At 40.7% G+C, this 15,458-nt stretch overlaps 1 protein-coding gene across 1 annotated transcript; it reads left to right on the top strand.

Annotated features, from left to right (window-relative positions):
• The first annotated feature begins 134 nt into the window (after positions 1 to 134).
• Positions 135 to 7,939, top strand: plk3 (polo-like kinase 3 (Drosophila)). Its single transcript, XM_055033317.1, has 15 exons — positions 135 to 441; positions 1,336 to 1,443; positions 1,549 to 1,665; positions 2,157 to 2,286; positions 2,396 to 2,483; positions 2,863 to 2,958; positions 3,054 to 3,252; positions 3,376 to 3,502; positions 3,636 to 3,751; positions 4,724 to 4,844; positions 4,933 to 5,016; positions 5,313 to 5,475; positions 5,557 to 5,686; positions 5,778 to 5,888; positions 5,982 to 7,939. Exons 1-15 carry the CDS (start codon positions 226 to 228, stop codon positions 6,177 to 6,179), a joined length of 2,004 nt encoding a protein of 667 aa, XP_054889292.1. The 5' UTR covers positions 135 to 225; the 3' UTR covers positions 6,180 to 7,939.
• Positions 7,940 to 15,458: the final 7,519 nt, after the last annotated feature.

Raw genomic sequence — 15,458 nt, 5'->3', positions numbered from 1 at the left:
TCCATATTTCAGTGAGACTAGCTGAGCAAATCATCTGGACTTTCTCCTCCTGTCTCCCTCCGCCCGACCGTCTCTGTGACGTCACGGTGACTATAAAGCCTCGCGGATCCGTGTCCAGACACGCCAGATGGAGACAACCGGAGCGGAGGGAATTAACGCGCAGCATCATAGTTCTTTCTGAGATATTACGCAGGATTTGGACACAACGTTTGACTGAAACGTTTAATGGATTCCGGTTGCTTTAACGCGGCGCAGCGTATCTCGTGCCACAACATGAACGCGGATTTATTCAAGCCGGTCCCGGAGCGCGGACACCACCAGTCCTCCGCCTCGACGAAGAACAGCAGGAATAAGCCCGAGCACGGCAAACCCGAGCTGGCTCAGGTGGTGACGGACCCCAAGACGGGAAGGTCGTACAGCAAAGGGAAGCTTCTGGGCAAGGTAAGGCAGAGCTGATTTCGTCCACGCGCGCCAGTCCTGTTCTGCCGATTCGCGACAGATCCATCCAGAAGCTGCATAAATTATGATTTGAGACGCAGATTCGGTGTCACGGTGGAGTATGCTCCATGCGTGTTGGTTACTGGGGAGGATTTTGAGGGGAGAACCTCGTGGTAGGTGTGCCAAATCTAACCCACATATCTATCCCCCACCTGCTGTGCGGGTTTTTGATGAATGAATCAGACGCAAGGTGTGCCCAGCTCCTGTTTGCAACACCTTGTATTGAAAAAAAAAAATCTCAGGAATGACTGAGCTGAACATTCCTCGCGTTTTCTTTGACCTTATATGGCTTCTTTTTATCTCATTCCTCCTACTGTAATCATACTGAAATATTTCCGCCCTTTTTTTTTTTCTTATTTTTAATTTTTTCCCCCCTCAACGTGTTGCTCCATCATGTCATGTATGTGCTGCGGCGGAGAGCTGCGAGCCAGACTCCCCCTCGCTTTCTGCTCCCCCCTCCTCCTGCCGCAGAGCTGGAAACCTCTCCGTCACTTTCACGGTTAATGAATGCAGCAGTGCGGTGTGCTTCATCCTTCACATCCCCACCCACCCACCCCCCAGCATGTGGAGACATGATCGCATCAAGAAGACGCAGCGATAAACACCCGATTGTCTGATTGAGACCCAAAAGTGCCGCTTGACTTGCAGTATGGAAATGATCCACTGACTAGATTAGCCTTGTTTTTATGAAGCTGCTAAATTACAGATGGTGAATCGTTTTAATTGTTCAGTCCAAAGCTATTGATCCTCAGCTGCAAGCTTTTGCCAGGGAGGCTGATTTATTTATGACCATTGCAGGGTTTCAACCATTTTAACCCATGACTGTGCTTTCCAAAGGGTGGCTTTGCACGATGCTATGAGATGACAGACCTCTCCAACAACAAAATGTATGCTGTGAAGGTGATTCCACAGAGCAGGGTCTCCAAACCACACCAGAGGGAAAAGGTACACGCATCTCATTCCACCGGAGTCCATTGCATAATCTTGAATCCATTAAAAGCCAGTATCTGAAACGTGTTCACTAACCCATCTGTACTTACATTTCACCAGATTACGAATGAGATCGACCTGCACAGGTCCCTGTCGCACAAGCATGTAGTGAAATTCTCCCATTATTTTGAGGACCATGAAAACATCTACATATTCCTGGAGCTCTGCAGTCGGAAGGTGAGACGCTGGAATTCTCCGGACTGATTTGGTGCAGTTTCTTAAATCAAAACAGTTTGCTTTTTTTATTTATTTATTTTCTTCAAACCTTCATCAATTTCTGGCAAATTTCAATTTTGCTTCTCATATTTTGACAGCTTAAGAGCTTTCATTTATGTATGTTTTTTGAGGTGTGTAGTTGAAGAGAGGGCGAGGAAAACGCCAATTAGTAGTTTCTGAATCCATCAGAAAATTACTTAACAAGAATGCTGTATTTTATGCATCAAAGTTGGATTTGAATAGCTAAAAAACTGACTACAGTTATCAAGGATAACTACAGTTATGATATTTGACAAACAACTCATTGAAAAGCCCCAGAGAGTTAAAGAAACAATCAACTTGTTTTTGCAAGCAGTTGTATGAACTATGACCTCTCGTACAGATACTGTAATGAATGTGTGTTTTTGAAGGACCGCAGGGTTTCACTGTCTCCTCGTTCATTCTCTATTTAGTCCCTGGCACACATTTGGAAGGAGAGACGTACTCTGACGGAGCCAGAAGTGAGATATTACCTCAGACAGATTATATCTGGCCTAAAGTACCTCCACAGCCGGGGGATCCTGCACAGAGACCTCAAACTAGGTATGTGAATGAAACTGCACTAAGGCATCCTGGTACTCTGACGCTGCTTTGGTCATGTACGTGTCCTCCATGGAATGTTGTCCTAATAAAGGCATTTGTCCCCCTTCAGGTAACTTCTTCATCAATGAAAACATGGAGTTGCGGCTTGGCGATTTTGGCCTCGCTGCCAAGTTGGAGACAGTTGAACAGAGGAAAAAGTGAGTGCTTGATTTAAAACAAAATCTTTGAATATTAAAAATTATTGGAGAACATTTGAGTCATTTTTCTGGCAAGACCAAATTGGCCTTTTTTTTTGCTCAAAGTAGCTTAACCTAAAACCATTACCTCAGTTACTGAGCAGTTTCCTCCTCCCACTGCTTTCCTCCTGCAAGTACCTGTCTGAACCAGTTTCCAAGTGGCAGTTGAATGTAGGGCTTAGATCAGCGTTTCAGTACTTTGAGATCTTCCTGTGGCATACCAGAATGAGTGTAGCAGAAAAAAAAACAAAAGACTTTGACTCGTTCTCTGTGTCACTGTTGCATAATAGAAACTGTTTTGAATTCTACTGAGTACTCAAACATGCACCTGTTTTCTCAGAACCATCTGTGGGACTCCTAACTACTTGGCCCCTGAGGTGCTAAACAGACAGGGCCACGGCACGGAGTCGGACGTTTGGTCGCTTGGCTGCGTCATGTGAGTTTTGTTTAGTGGCTCCACAGACCTCGTGTACTGAAATATTTTTTTTAGCGTGAAATTGACCAATGGTGTCTCTGGTTTCATCTTCATAGGTATACGTTGATGTGCGGCAACCCTCCCTTTGAAACGCTCGACTTGAAAGAGACGTACAAGTGTATAAAGGAAGTCCGATACACTCTCCCCTCCACAATCTCCCCCGCTGCACAGAAACTCATCTCTAGCATCTTGCAGAAAAACCCCAGCGACCGACTAACTCTGGATCAAATTCTCAACCATGAATTCTTCTCAAAAGTATGTCATTTCCCAGCACTGTCACAATTTGCATAATGTTATGCTATCATCTCACGATTAGTGTCTTTGTTGTTCCATGACAAAGATGAACCTTTTTTTTCTGTTTTCTCTTGTCATTTTCAGGGTTTCACCCCTGACAAACTCCCTCCCAGCAGCTGTGTAATGGTACCAGAGCTCCATCCGCCAAGCCCTGCCAAGAAATTCTTCACTAAAATGGCAAAGAGCTTCTTTGGCAAGAAAAAGGCAAAAGGTAAGCGGCACAGTCACTGAGCAGTTTTAAATATAGCCTTCAAAGCTAATGAACCTGCTGGACTGCATTCAGGCCTTTGGCTTGAAGCCTTTCAAAGGGCCGTGGCTCAATAGAACCGCTACTCTCTTCACAGCAGAGAAGATTCCATGTGAGGAAAAAGATGACAAAGACATTTCCAAGCTGGTGTCGGGCATCGTTAAGTGTTCCATCAACAGGCAGATAAGCTACAAAACAGTGGGAGCCAATGAGGTACGTCTTATTGCCTTTTTTTTCTTTTCTTTTTTTTTTTGTATGTGATTTAAATGTTCCCTTGCTCTTCTAAGCAAATGGCAACCAGGTTTAATTAAAAGGAGAAGAACTGGCAAGTCATTCTGGCAGAATACACTCAAAGCTGGCACTGTATCACATGCTAAGACTTCATTATAGTGTTAAAGTGGGGAGCATTAGGTTTCTTTTAATATGAAGGGAAGTTTCTTTTTCAAAATGTTTTGAAATGCATTCACCAAAAAGACCATTAAGAGTAAACACAAGGCGACTATATAAAGTTTTGGATATTTGCATACAAGTTATTGTTAGAGGTGTTTAAGAAAGAAATTTGTCACAGATGACTTGTGCTAGATGCATATTGTGAGAGTTGATGTGGTTTTTTTTGTTGTTGTTGTTTTGCTTTAAATCATTAAGGGGGAAACTAATTTTGTGGTCTGTTTAAAAACATTTATGCGAGTACACATGCACATGATGTGCTCTTTATAAAAGGTGGTTTATCAACCACTAGGCAGACTAAATGCCACAGCAGCACAATGCTCAGCTGGCCCATCCCCTTAACTGACTGGTCCAGCTTCTATTTATAGAGCAACATTGTTTTGTTCTAAGAACTGAATGTTTTCTTGATCAATGTACTTTGAAGGATTTACTGGAATTTTACTGTGATCGTTTGGCATTGTGCATTAAAGCCGTTTTACCTCTTTGCATCTTGCATTTGCAAGCATAAAGCAGAGAATCGTAACCAATGACGTGCCAGTCATTTATGATGCAGTAGATGTTGCAACATTGCTGCAGGAGCTGGAAGAGTTTGCAAGCATTGACTCATTCTCGTTCTAGAGCATGTCCTCAGTTGCCATTCTCTAACCTGGGATTATTCCTGCATTCTCTGTGACCTGTATTTATTCTTATTATTTTTTAATGCTTAATGTGTCATTAATTATGATGTTTTCCTTTCAGGGACCTTCTCCTACTGATCAGCTGGTCAGTCCCGTGCCTCTCGAACAAACTCCTGCTGAGGAGGAATCCAGGAAGTCAATCTCCCGCTCCTTCAAGGGAACCATGGCCAGCAGCTCTGAACGTAGGTTTTTGTTCAAGCCCGATTTTCTGACTTTCTCTCATTTTTCTTGCTTATTTTGTAATGGGCATTTTCTTGTTTTCCCCACAAGCCTGTGAAGATGTTCTGACTCCTGCTGCTGTTGCTGAAGCTGCCATGAAGGAGCTGAAGAACTGCCTGGCCACCATGCCTGCAGGTGAGTTTGGTTATAATTTGTAGCAAAGAAACTAAAAGCTGCTTACCTTTAATGTGAAGCATCGGGTAGTGATGCCAAATCATTAACATAAATAGGAGCTCATCTGAGCTAATTTGTTTCTCCTCCTTTGCACTCAGCCTTTGTCCTTGAAATACCTGCTGACTAAAGCATCTCTTAATACTTTTTAATCCATGTACCTTTTATTGCATTAATGGTGTTGGTAAGATGCTGACTTGTGAACTCTAAATAACAGCAGGTTTCTTAACCCAATCTTTTCTAATTCACCTTCTCCCCAGCTACCAGAAACCCGCCCTGCTTGTCCAGGCCTCAGTCTTTCCTTTGGGTCACAAAATGGGTCGACTACTCCAACAAATATGGTTTTGGATACCAGCTCTCCAACCAAAGCATCGGTGTGCTCTTCAATGAGGGAATACATCTTAGCCTCTGTGACCAACGCAAGTAAGTGGCTCAGATGATGTTCAAAAACGTCCGAGTTGACTTTTAAAAGATTCTTATCTAATGAAATTCCCTTCCCAACAGGACGGTTCACTACTGCTTGACCAACAACAAACACTTCACATTCCCAACCCAGTCGCTACCCGAGCAGCTTCGCAGCCAGAAGCAGATTGTTGAACTCATAGCCAACTACATGGAGCAGAACCTGATGGAGGTATGTACAGTCTATCACTGTACAATTAAAGTAAACCAGCAGAATGGAGACAAAGATTTCTATTCTAACCAAACATTTCTATTCCTCTCAGGGTGGGGATCTTCCTTGTGACGAGCAAAACTCTGGACCGCCTCCTCTACTGCTTCAGTGGGTGAAGACCGACCATGCTCTTGTCATGCTCTTCAACAATGGCACCCTGCAGGTTGGCGCAAGCTCACAGATTCTGAAACAGAGCAAGTTGTTAAAAACTTAGTCTCGCCTTTGCTTAAATCTGTTTTCAACTCTTTCCTTTCAGGTGAACTTCTACACCGACCACACAAAGATCATCCTGTGCAAGTCGTCTGACGACACCTACCTGCTAACCTACATCAGCCGGGAGCGCGTCTCGTACACGTACCTCCTCAGCATGCTAAATGAGATGGGCTGCACCGCTGAGCTTCGTCACCGACTCAGATATGTGGTCCAGCTGCTCCAACACCATACTGACAGCTGAGAGCAGAGCTCTCTGTCTTAACAGGCTGAGTGGCAGATACTTCAGAAGCAGCCAGACCGGTTACTGACTTTGTTTTTGTTTCCCTTACTTGGCCTTTGCTAGTTTTTGTTGACTTTTTTTTTAAGGCAGTGCAGAGGACAGGTGAAGCCTGATTTAACTGATGAAAACCTGCTCAATTCGACTGAGTGACAATCTTTCCTGGACGTCTGTTGCCAGGGTGATTGGTTTGAATGACCTTGATGACATTGAGCGATGGTGAAGTTACCCAAAGAAGCGTCTGCCCGAAGGGTTTGTGCCTACCAGTTCTTGCCTCAAAAGGTATCCACCTGGAAGGTTTTGATACCTGAAAGAAGAGATTAGTACCTTGTCTGAAATGATGGGAAGCATCCATGAAGACCCACTTATCTCTCCTTTACTCACTCAGAACCATTGCTTCTCAATGGATCTTTGTGCACCAATGACCCTGCAGCTGATTGACTGTGCAGGCACGGTTTCTCAAAGGTTCCTAAACACTAAAACAAAACTGTTCAAATTGCTTGCAAATGAAAAGATTTGATCTTGTGGTTGAAATGCATTGCGGCTCCGTTTTTTCAAAGAAAAAGCATTTCAGCAGCAAGTTCTCCCTCCCTGTAGATTGCAACTGTGATCTTTATTATTATTTTTTTAAAGCTGAGTTGCTTTCTGATTTAAGAATAGTTTGACTTGAGAGAGAGAACCTCCTTCCCTCAGTCGACTTCTGGCCTTTATGGAATGTGACGCACATTCATTTATTTTTAGTTTTTTTTTCTGAAAATGAGCCAACAGAAGATCACTTAAGATCTGAACCTCACACGCACAATATTTCCAGGCTCATTAAATGAAGGCGAAACTAAGTCATTGCTTCTTTTGCTGCAATGTCACTTTTTTTTTTTCTTTTCAATGCAAGTTTCACTGAGGCGGTACACATGATGCTACAGGGACAAACACTCTTTTGCACTTTTATTTGCTTCATTTTCTTTGACTACATTTATTTTTAACTCACGTGTTAAATTTTATTAGTTTTTAACAATATATTAAAGGTTTCGGTTTTTAAAAAAATGATTCAGTTTTAAATTTACTTGCAGTAGGTGAATGTGTGTCCTCTACACAAGTGCCAGGAGACGAGGCTGCGTTCTTTACAAACCTGAGGGTGTGGAGGTTTGGATAAAAGTGCCTTTCTGAGGGATGTCTGTACAGTGCAATAACAACCCTTTGATGAATGTCAAGCTGGCTACATGCAAGATTTCAGATGGGTTTTTAAAGGTAGCGTTTACTTTTGCACTTCGAGCCAAGTAGCAAAAGTAAATCCAATAGCACTACACTCTCACTACCTGGTATAAGCTTTTAGAACAACTATTAGAAGTATATAGCCCAATAATACCCGCTATGGAAAAAAGAAAACATTGTATTCTGTTGTACTGTACTGTAATCCTTCTGGTTTACATTGCTTTCTTGATCCAGAGATGTATCCTTAAAACTGTGACCTGGAATGCAAGTATATCCTACATGTGTTCCCCAGAAACACCCAGTGTTGTGAAAGCCATCTGCCAATTCAGAAGAGTCTTTATTTTTTGGCACATAATGTCTTTATTTATATTTTTTTTTATTTATACATGTTTTTTTTTTATTTATTGTGTAAATGTTGCGGTATTGACACTAGGAAATGTTCAATTCCGATCACCTTTTTTGTATTTCATGTTTTGGGGAAAAATGGGACAAAAATAAAGTTTATTGAAAATTTATTTTGCTTCTGAGTTGTACTTTACCTTTCATAATTTTTTTTTACAAATATTGTATAATTTGAAACTTCTTGAATCTTGACAATTTTATATACAAGTTTTCATATGTATGGCCAAACTGCCTTTGATGGTGAACCCGTCTTAATGGCAAATAAATTCCCACTATATGGTTATAAAATGAGACTAAGTCATCCAACAGAAGAACACAATTTTAAGACATTAATACTGCCTTTTAATACTGTAAATGGCAGTGTATCGACCCCTCTTGAGTATGGCAGAGGTTCTGTTCTGCTTTCAATACTTATGGTCCCCTGGCCCTGAAGAAAGAAAGTTCATTTTTCTTCTTCGTGTGAAGGAAAATGAACTAACTCACCTGGACAAATCAACCCAGAAATGGTTTTCCAAGACATAAAATTAACCATTTTTCATGGCCACTGTAAATCCTACAGACCACCTGTGGGGGAACATAGGAGAAGGAGAAGAGGGCTAATAACTAAACGAACGAGAGATTGTGGAAAGACGAAATGTCAAAGATACCTGAATGCTGCAGCCACATTAAATGTTACAGGAGAAGAGTGTTCATTGTTCAACCTAATGAGAACCAATGTGCCAATAACTCTGCCTTGCTGTCACTGAAAATTTTGAGATAAAAAGTTTGGATTTTTCTAAGCCAAACCTTAGAATTTTTTTAAAGGCTTTTAGAGACCTTCACCTACGGATATGAATATATCCAGCACTGTAACTTCATCAAAATGTTTAAAATGTGTCTGTTCAGAAATGCAGCCCTGGCAATCCAACAAACTCATACTTGCTGAAATCTTTGGTACAAACTCTTGGAAGCGAGGCTTCATTGTACAGTCGGAATGTTCTGTTTGTCTTCTTGGAAATGTGATCACTTCAAAAAACTCGTCCAATAGACGGGAGCCATTACACCCCAGGCATTTTCTTGTTTACTTCTCTAAACAAGAAAATGCCTTCTTTAAATTCAGCTTTTCAGCAGTAACTAAATGTCTGTCATTTATGAGTAAAACAAAGGCGTCCAAAGAGTAAAAAACAAGGACGTGACTCCATGAGTTACAAACAAAGCCGGGAAGAAGACTAGTTATTCAGGTTTTCCAGGTTGTCGCTTTTAAAAATGATATGCACTGGCAAGAAAGTGTCGACACATTGTCACAAACTGATTCATAAATCAAGAAAAAACAAACAAACAAGAAAATCAATAGGAAGCATGACAAATTGTTACTAAAGAAACATTGTAAATGTGTTTGTTTATACATACACATACTGCTCTCTACAATTTAGAGCAGAATATACAAGCTATTGAGATTGTGAATCTCTATATATAGTAAAGCTCACTATATATAGACACTATATAGTGAGATTTGTGCCAATTGAGCAAACAGAATATGGATGAATGTCTTACAATGTGTGAAAATTGTTGTAAAGAACAGAATCTAGACTGCAAAAAGAACGTATAACCAAAATATAGGAGCGATTGGATGGGTTGACTAAAACGCCTATTTTTAGTTGAAGACACATCAGCGCCTGCAAAACAACAAAATAACAAACAGCCTTCCAGGAAAGCCAGGACTAAATTACCAGTAACTACAAATGGTATGAATAGGTCTCAGCAGGTGTCAATGAGTGATAACTCATTTGAAACTGCAAGGCCTGTTTGAATTTTGGTCACATATGTGGCAAGTTTTCATCATCAAGCGAAAAGAAAACAAAAACTAAGGGGAACTCATGATATTATCTGTTTTAAACATCCTTCTCATATGTTCTGAATGACTTCTCTAGATAAGGAAAGGAAATGTCAGTTACTGACATGGGTAAGAGACTCACGTTGTTGTGGAAACTTGTGAAGCATGCCACATTATCAGCAGAAGGAAGAGGAAGATCTCAAGCTTTTAGGAGATAACACATTGACTAACTAACGTCACAAAAAGCTCTGAGTAGAAATAAAGATTTTTTTTGTTGTTGTTGTATCATTTTTGGCGATCTGTTTGCCGTAAAGCTTTAAAGACCGCAAATGCAAACATTAGTACATCCCCATCCACTACTGGACCCAAAAGGTCTTTTTGCCACAACTAATAAAGTTCAAAGCTTTTTATCTGTGTATATACGCTTTAGATACAATAAAACACTATTAGTTAAAATAATGACTTTTGTATTGGAGTTTATGTAGAGTCAACAGTGAACTCCTTAGATTCCCCATAGCAATGTCAGTGTTAGAACATCTCAAACTATTTCACATCGTGTTCTGCACCTTATTGGCAATACACCAAACTTCCTTCAGCAATGTGACGAATCTCAGCCTGCTGCTCTTGAAAAAGGCCTCCTCTTGATGTCCTCATTTTTTTCTTTTTTTCCCCAAACTAACATGAAAACAAACACTATTAAAAATATTTTTCTTAAAGCACTAAACAGAGATTCACACATTTAGTCAGAAATGTGGATAGCTCTGTTTACGAGAGAACATCAAAGACTGCAAACACGACTCATACTACAGGTCCATCTATTAATTTAGTTTAGAAAGTCTATGACTATTTTAAAACAAGACCAATCCCTACCTCTAATTTTATTTGATCGATTTGCATTCATTTGTCCTCCATTCTTCTTCCCAATCTGATGATTTCACATTAATCCAAAATCTAACGGCATCATTCTTTAACTCAACGGCTGTGCTTAATCACTGGCAGTGATATTTTCATATAATTGAATTAGCAAACGTTCCCTTTTACAGACAGGATCTAGAGTCCTGTCCTCTTAACCTTTCTCCACCTGGTTGCAATTTCCTATACAAGCCTTGTGTGTGTGGTTTTATAATGTTGCTTTAATAGCTTTGCCAAGGATGGAAATGTAAAAGCTTGACACTACAAAGTATTCTCAAGTGCATCTGAAGGTCACGTTAGCACCCTTCTTGGTCTTTTGAAATACAAAAACACTTATTTCAGAACACTTGAAGTGATTATGTTCCTTGTGAGGACCACGGGTTTCCCCCCTCTGCTGCTGACCATAAAACCCTTGAAGAAAACGAGTCACGAGTCAAGGCGAAGTGGGTGGCACTCCTAAAGAAGTTGGTTCCCTTCCTCTGTTTCTGTTCCACTGACCCTCAACCACGTTTTGGTCCGGCTCTGATGGGTATGAGTGTGTTTGTGTTGTGCGGTTTATCTTGCATGGGGGATCCAGTTGCTGATGTCACATTCCAGCTTGCTAAAGCTGCTCTAAGCTCTCTCTCATGTACGTCACTCTCCAGTCCTACAGGAAATAAGTGTTTCCTTTTACAAGTCTCCCTCTGGTTCCCATTAGGAGCACAAAGCTGAACGTCAGACTGAAACTTTCTGGGCACATTTCTCTGAGTCAGTCTTCAATGAAGTCACATCTTGCTCATTGTAACGTTTTTCCGGACTGAGGTTTACAGAAATGCAAAAAGTCTAGTCAAACATCAGGACTGTTCATGATGTACACCGCCTCTTGCTCAGTTACCAGGAGAGAAAAGACAGACAGCCTTCCCAGAAGAGTCTGATCTATTATAGCTGCTCGGGGCGGAGTGACATTTTAAGAAATCTAATGGATTAAGACTGATATGCTATCCAATGTTAAATCTGTGTAAAGGCAACAAATGTTTTTGGTGCTCAATTGACAATATTGCTTGACACAAGGCCTTGTCATGATGTCATTGACCCTAATAATGACATGAAAAGAATGATTAACACCTTGAGCTCAATCAATATACAGTAGCTTTATAGTTGTATTTGCTTAGGAGACCTTACATCCCACCTGATTGCAGCTGGATATACCAATAAATAGATTTATTCTAGAAACATGGTAAAACAAAAAAAAAAAATGTTATTGTGTTGCATGGTTCTGTAAGCCACTCACAAACAGCTTTTTATTTTCTCCAGGCGTTTACAGGGACAGGCACATGGGACACTGGCAGTGGTTCCTCTGGGTTCTGTGGGTTGCAGAATTACTGGAATTGTTTTGGTGTTTCCTGTTGCCGCTTGTTTGGAACTGAATCTGGGGAATTTGGTGGCAGCGGCCTCTTTGGTGTGTTCCCAAAGCTATTTAGTAGTGTAGTGGCGCACTTTCCAACAGCATCATTGTGATGACTAGTTGAATCTACTTGCCCTGGAGCATGATTGGTGTAGATAGCGCAAGATCTAAAACTGCACTTATAGCAATTCCTAAATGAAAAGAGAACTGTGTCAAATGCATAAGTTACTTGTTTGTCGATTACTTTTATGTCCTTCTACTATTTTCTGTCATACCTTCGTGTCTGTCTTTTGAGGTTGGGCTCATTATTTATTCTCACTAATGATCAGCCCCAGTGTCTCCCGCTGTGATAACAGAAAATGAATCGACACTCAAACCAAAGTCAAAGCTGCAGGAAGTCAAACATCTGGAGACAGGCAGGCAGAGGAAAGCAAAGAGCAGGGAGATGAGGAATTCAGCCAGACATCCAACTGCTCTGGGGCAATTTTACCTAATTAGTAACTTCTGTTTTCTCAAGGGCTTCCTCTCTCTCTGTCCCCCTCCACCGTGAAAGAGACAGAGAGAGAAAGAAAGAAAAATAGAGAGAGAGAAAAAGAGAGAGAGAAAGAGAGAGGCTATTGTAATGCTCTTTCCTCATAAGCTGCAGCCAAGGCCGCAACCCACAGCCCACATGAGTGCATGCAGGAAAAGTTATGCTTTAGGAGGGTTACTTATCCATCACTGGTTTCCTCTCAGGAACGGGAGTTTCATCATGACCTTTCCCTTCCCATGACTTTTAATTTAGACCCACTGCATCCTGATGCATTGTTCAGAGCAGCACATATATTTCCCAAATAGATGTTTCAAGTTTATAGCTTCCCAATCTGACTATTGGGCCATAGCACTGTAAAATACACTTCCCTCAGGAGGCATATTCTTTTCTTACAGCAGTTATGATGTCACTTTTTTCAGGGCTTACTTCTGCCAGCGATGAACCTTTTCTGAAATCGCTTTGTGCCAGCCTATGTAATTCGATTTATGTTATTTATATACACATTATAGCAATGATTTGTATTAAGTAAAATGGAAAGTCTGTCAGGAGAAAAAAACAAACACATTATTTAACAAATACCACAGTTACAGATGCAGACATTTGTTATTTGGCATCTGCTCCCCCAACAGATCATCCTGTTTACAAAAAGGAAAAACAAGATGGTTAAAAATGCTGGTTTTGTTCTGGAGACTGTGGAACCTCTACAGATGTTTGTGAAATGAAAGATCCTTTATAAATTGAAGAATGTAATGGACAGACCTGAGCATCTTCTTTATGAAATACATCGACTGCATCTTCAGTCAGACCTGCTGCAAAATACAAACCTCTATAGGAGGTTTGTATCTATCAATCAATCTATCAATCAATCAAGTTTTTTTGTACGGTGTATTTCAGCAGTTTTTTGGAAGTTTGTTCCAGATTTGTGAAGCGCAGAAGCTGAATGCTACTTCTCCATGTTTGGTTCTAGTTCAGGGGATGCAGAATGGACCAGAACAAGAAGACTTGACTGGTCTGTGAGGTTGATACAACGACAGCAGATCTTCAATGTGTTGTTGTGGCAAGCCTTTCAGTGTTTTGTAAAGGAACAAAATTTAAAGTCTATTCTCTGAGCTACAGAGCTAAAGAACTATCCAGACTGTAGCTAGTCCTTTGACCTTATACAGGTCAAATCTCAGAACAACCTTCTGTTATCTGAGCAACCCTGTAACATGTGCATGCATGTCTGAAGTCTTGTGGTGTCACAGAAAGAAACTATTTATAGTCACAGAGGTGGTCTTACAGGGTAAACATTTGTACTCAGTGGAAAGATGCTTATGAGTAACTTACATCCTGTGGTGTGCACTGACACACACTCACCTTCCTGTTTGTCAGGTGAAAAGGAAGCTAAGTGCACAGTGCCCACGCAACAGCAAACATTTAAGAGAGACAAAAATAAAAGACACCTCTGCGGTGCTATGACTTTTTTTCCACTGGTTAAGATCAAGTACACTCAGTGCCAGTTTCCTATTGTTAAAACGGCAGTAACTCACAGCTCGTTTGCAATTTGACAATGCCACTAATAGTCCTACATGTAAGTTCATCAGGATTGAACAATGAAAGTTGTCACCTTATGTGATGAGTATTGATTTGTCTTGCAACTCTCAGGTGGAAGTCTCTTTGATGACCTCACAATATGAAGGATGGCTCCATCATGTGTTGTTGATAAGATGTGAGGAAGCTGGAGACTGCCATCATTTATACACTCAACAGTCAACCTGAGGATTATTGCAACTAATGCCCATTCTTCTGCTACTCCACTGTTTTAATCTTCTAATGGTTTCCTTTCTGCAGGATAAGACACCATTTCACAGAGCCTCTAAAACTAACAGATTTAAATCTCATTGAAGACCCTTGGGAATGGTTAGAGCAGAGATTTGCAACATCAGGCTATTTGTATGCAATACACAAGAGTACATTTAAGGTCCAAATTGACTCCAATCCAACGCTACTTTGATCGAATCTCTAAAGAGGCTAAAGAGAATATATATCATCAGTGCTATTAATTATTTACATTTTTTATTCCGTCTGCGTCAGCACACACTAAGGCAGCATTTTTCATAGCTCTGAAAACATCACATCCGCAGCCTTGAATAATGTGTGGACAGCTTGTGTGAGAGACTGTTAATCCACTAATGTCTTTGGTAGGGAGACACTGTGCTGACTATACAGAAAGTCACAGCACTGTGAAACAGATGGCCAGAAAACAGTAATGCAGAGGATGAAGCGAGACTCCAGATTAAGCTTTTCTAAACAACTCTCTCAAGGCACGTGCGGCAAAGAGATTATATATTACACCTCTGCATTCGGGTTGAGTTTCACCACAAATACATATACTGACAGCAGCACCTAGTCATACAAATAACAAATAAGTGCTCACTATTAATATTATGCAACAGAAGCATTCAAACTATGAAAGAAAGCGTTCTGAGCACAGGGTGGCTAACTGCACTCGTGAAATGCTTTCATTAGGACTTCATGACCCTCAATGATTTTATTTGCTGAATAAAATCATGGAGAATGAGACATAAATTCCAAATGATACGTTAAGAAGAAATAGTTTTGAAGCTGGTTTACTCTTTCATTCATCTCCAACAGGGTGCGGAACGATACAAGTAATCCAGTTACCATATAGCGTAAGAACGACAAATTCAAAATGGGGTGCATTGGACATAATCCGAAAGAAGAAAACTGATTCACTGTGAGGTGTCACTCAACCATGGTTTCCTCCAGTTTCTCCCACTTCATCATGTGACCAACTTAAATTGACTTCCATAGAGTCTGCTGACAAGTAAATGTCTCATGACTTGAGTTTTTTTGGTTGATATGGAACTTAAAATAACTTCCCATGAGTTAGTATTGTTGCATCATACTTCTCCATCACAGTCATGCGTCGTACAGAATAAAAAAATCCCTTGTGATTCCCTGGTGAGAAACTGTACACATGATAGTGGT

Source organism: Poeciliopsis prolifica, unplaced genomic scaffold (genome assembly GCF_027474105.1).
Source record: "Poeciliopsis prolifica strain line A6 unplaced genomic scaffold, Auburn_PproV2 SCAFFOLD008, whole genome shotgun sequence".
Taxonomy (NCBI): Eukaryota; Metazoa; Chordata; class Actinopteri; order Cyprinodontiformes; family Poeciliidae; genus Poeciliopsis; species Poeciliopsis prolifica.
The sequence above is the reverse complement of the archived record's forward strand: the minus strand, read 5'-3'. Positions and strand labels throughout refer to the sequence as shown.

Coding starts and splice junctions, on each gene's coding strand:
- plk3 (XM_055033317.1), top strand. CDS start 226: ATGGATTCCGGTTGCTTTAACGCGGCGCAGCGTATCTCGTGCCACAAC. Junction 1,666..2,156: donor TGGAGCTCTGCAGTCGGAAG/GTGAGACGCTGG, acceptor TTCTCTATTTAG/TCCCTGGCACACATTTGGAA. Junction 5,889..5,981: donor TCAACAATGGCACCCTGCAG/GTTGGCGCAAGC, acceptor CTTTCCTTTCAG/GTGAACTTCTACACCGACCA.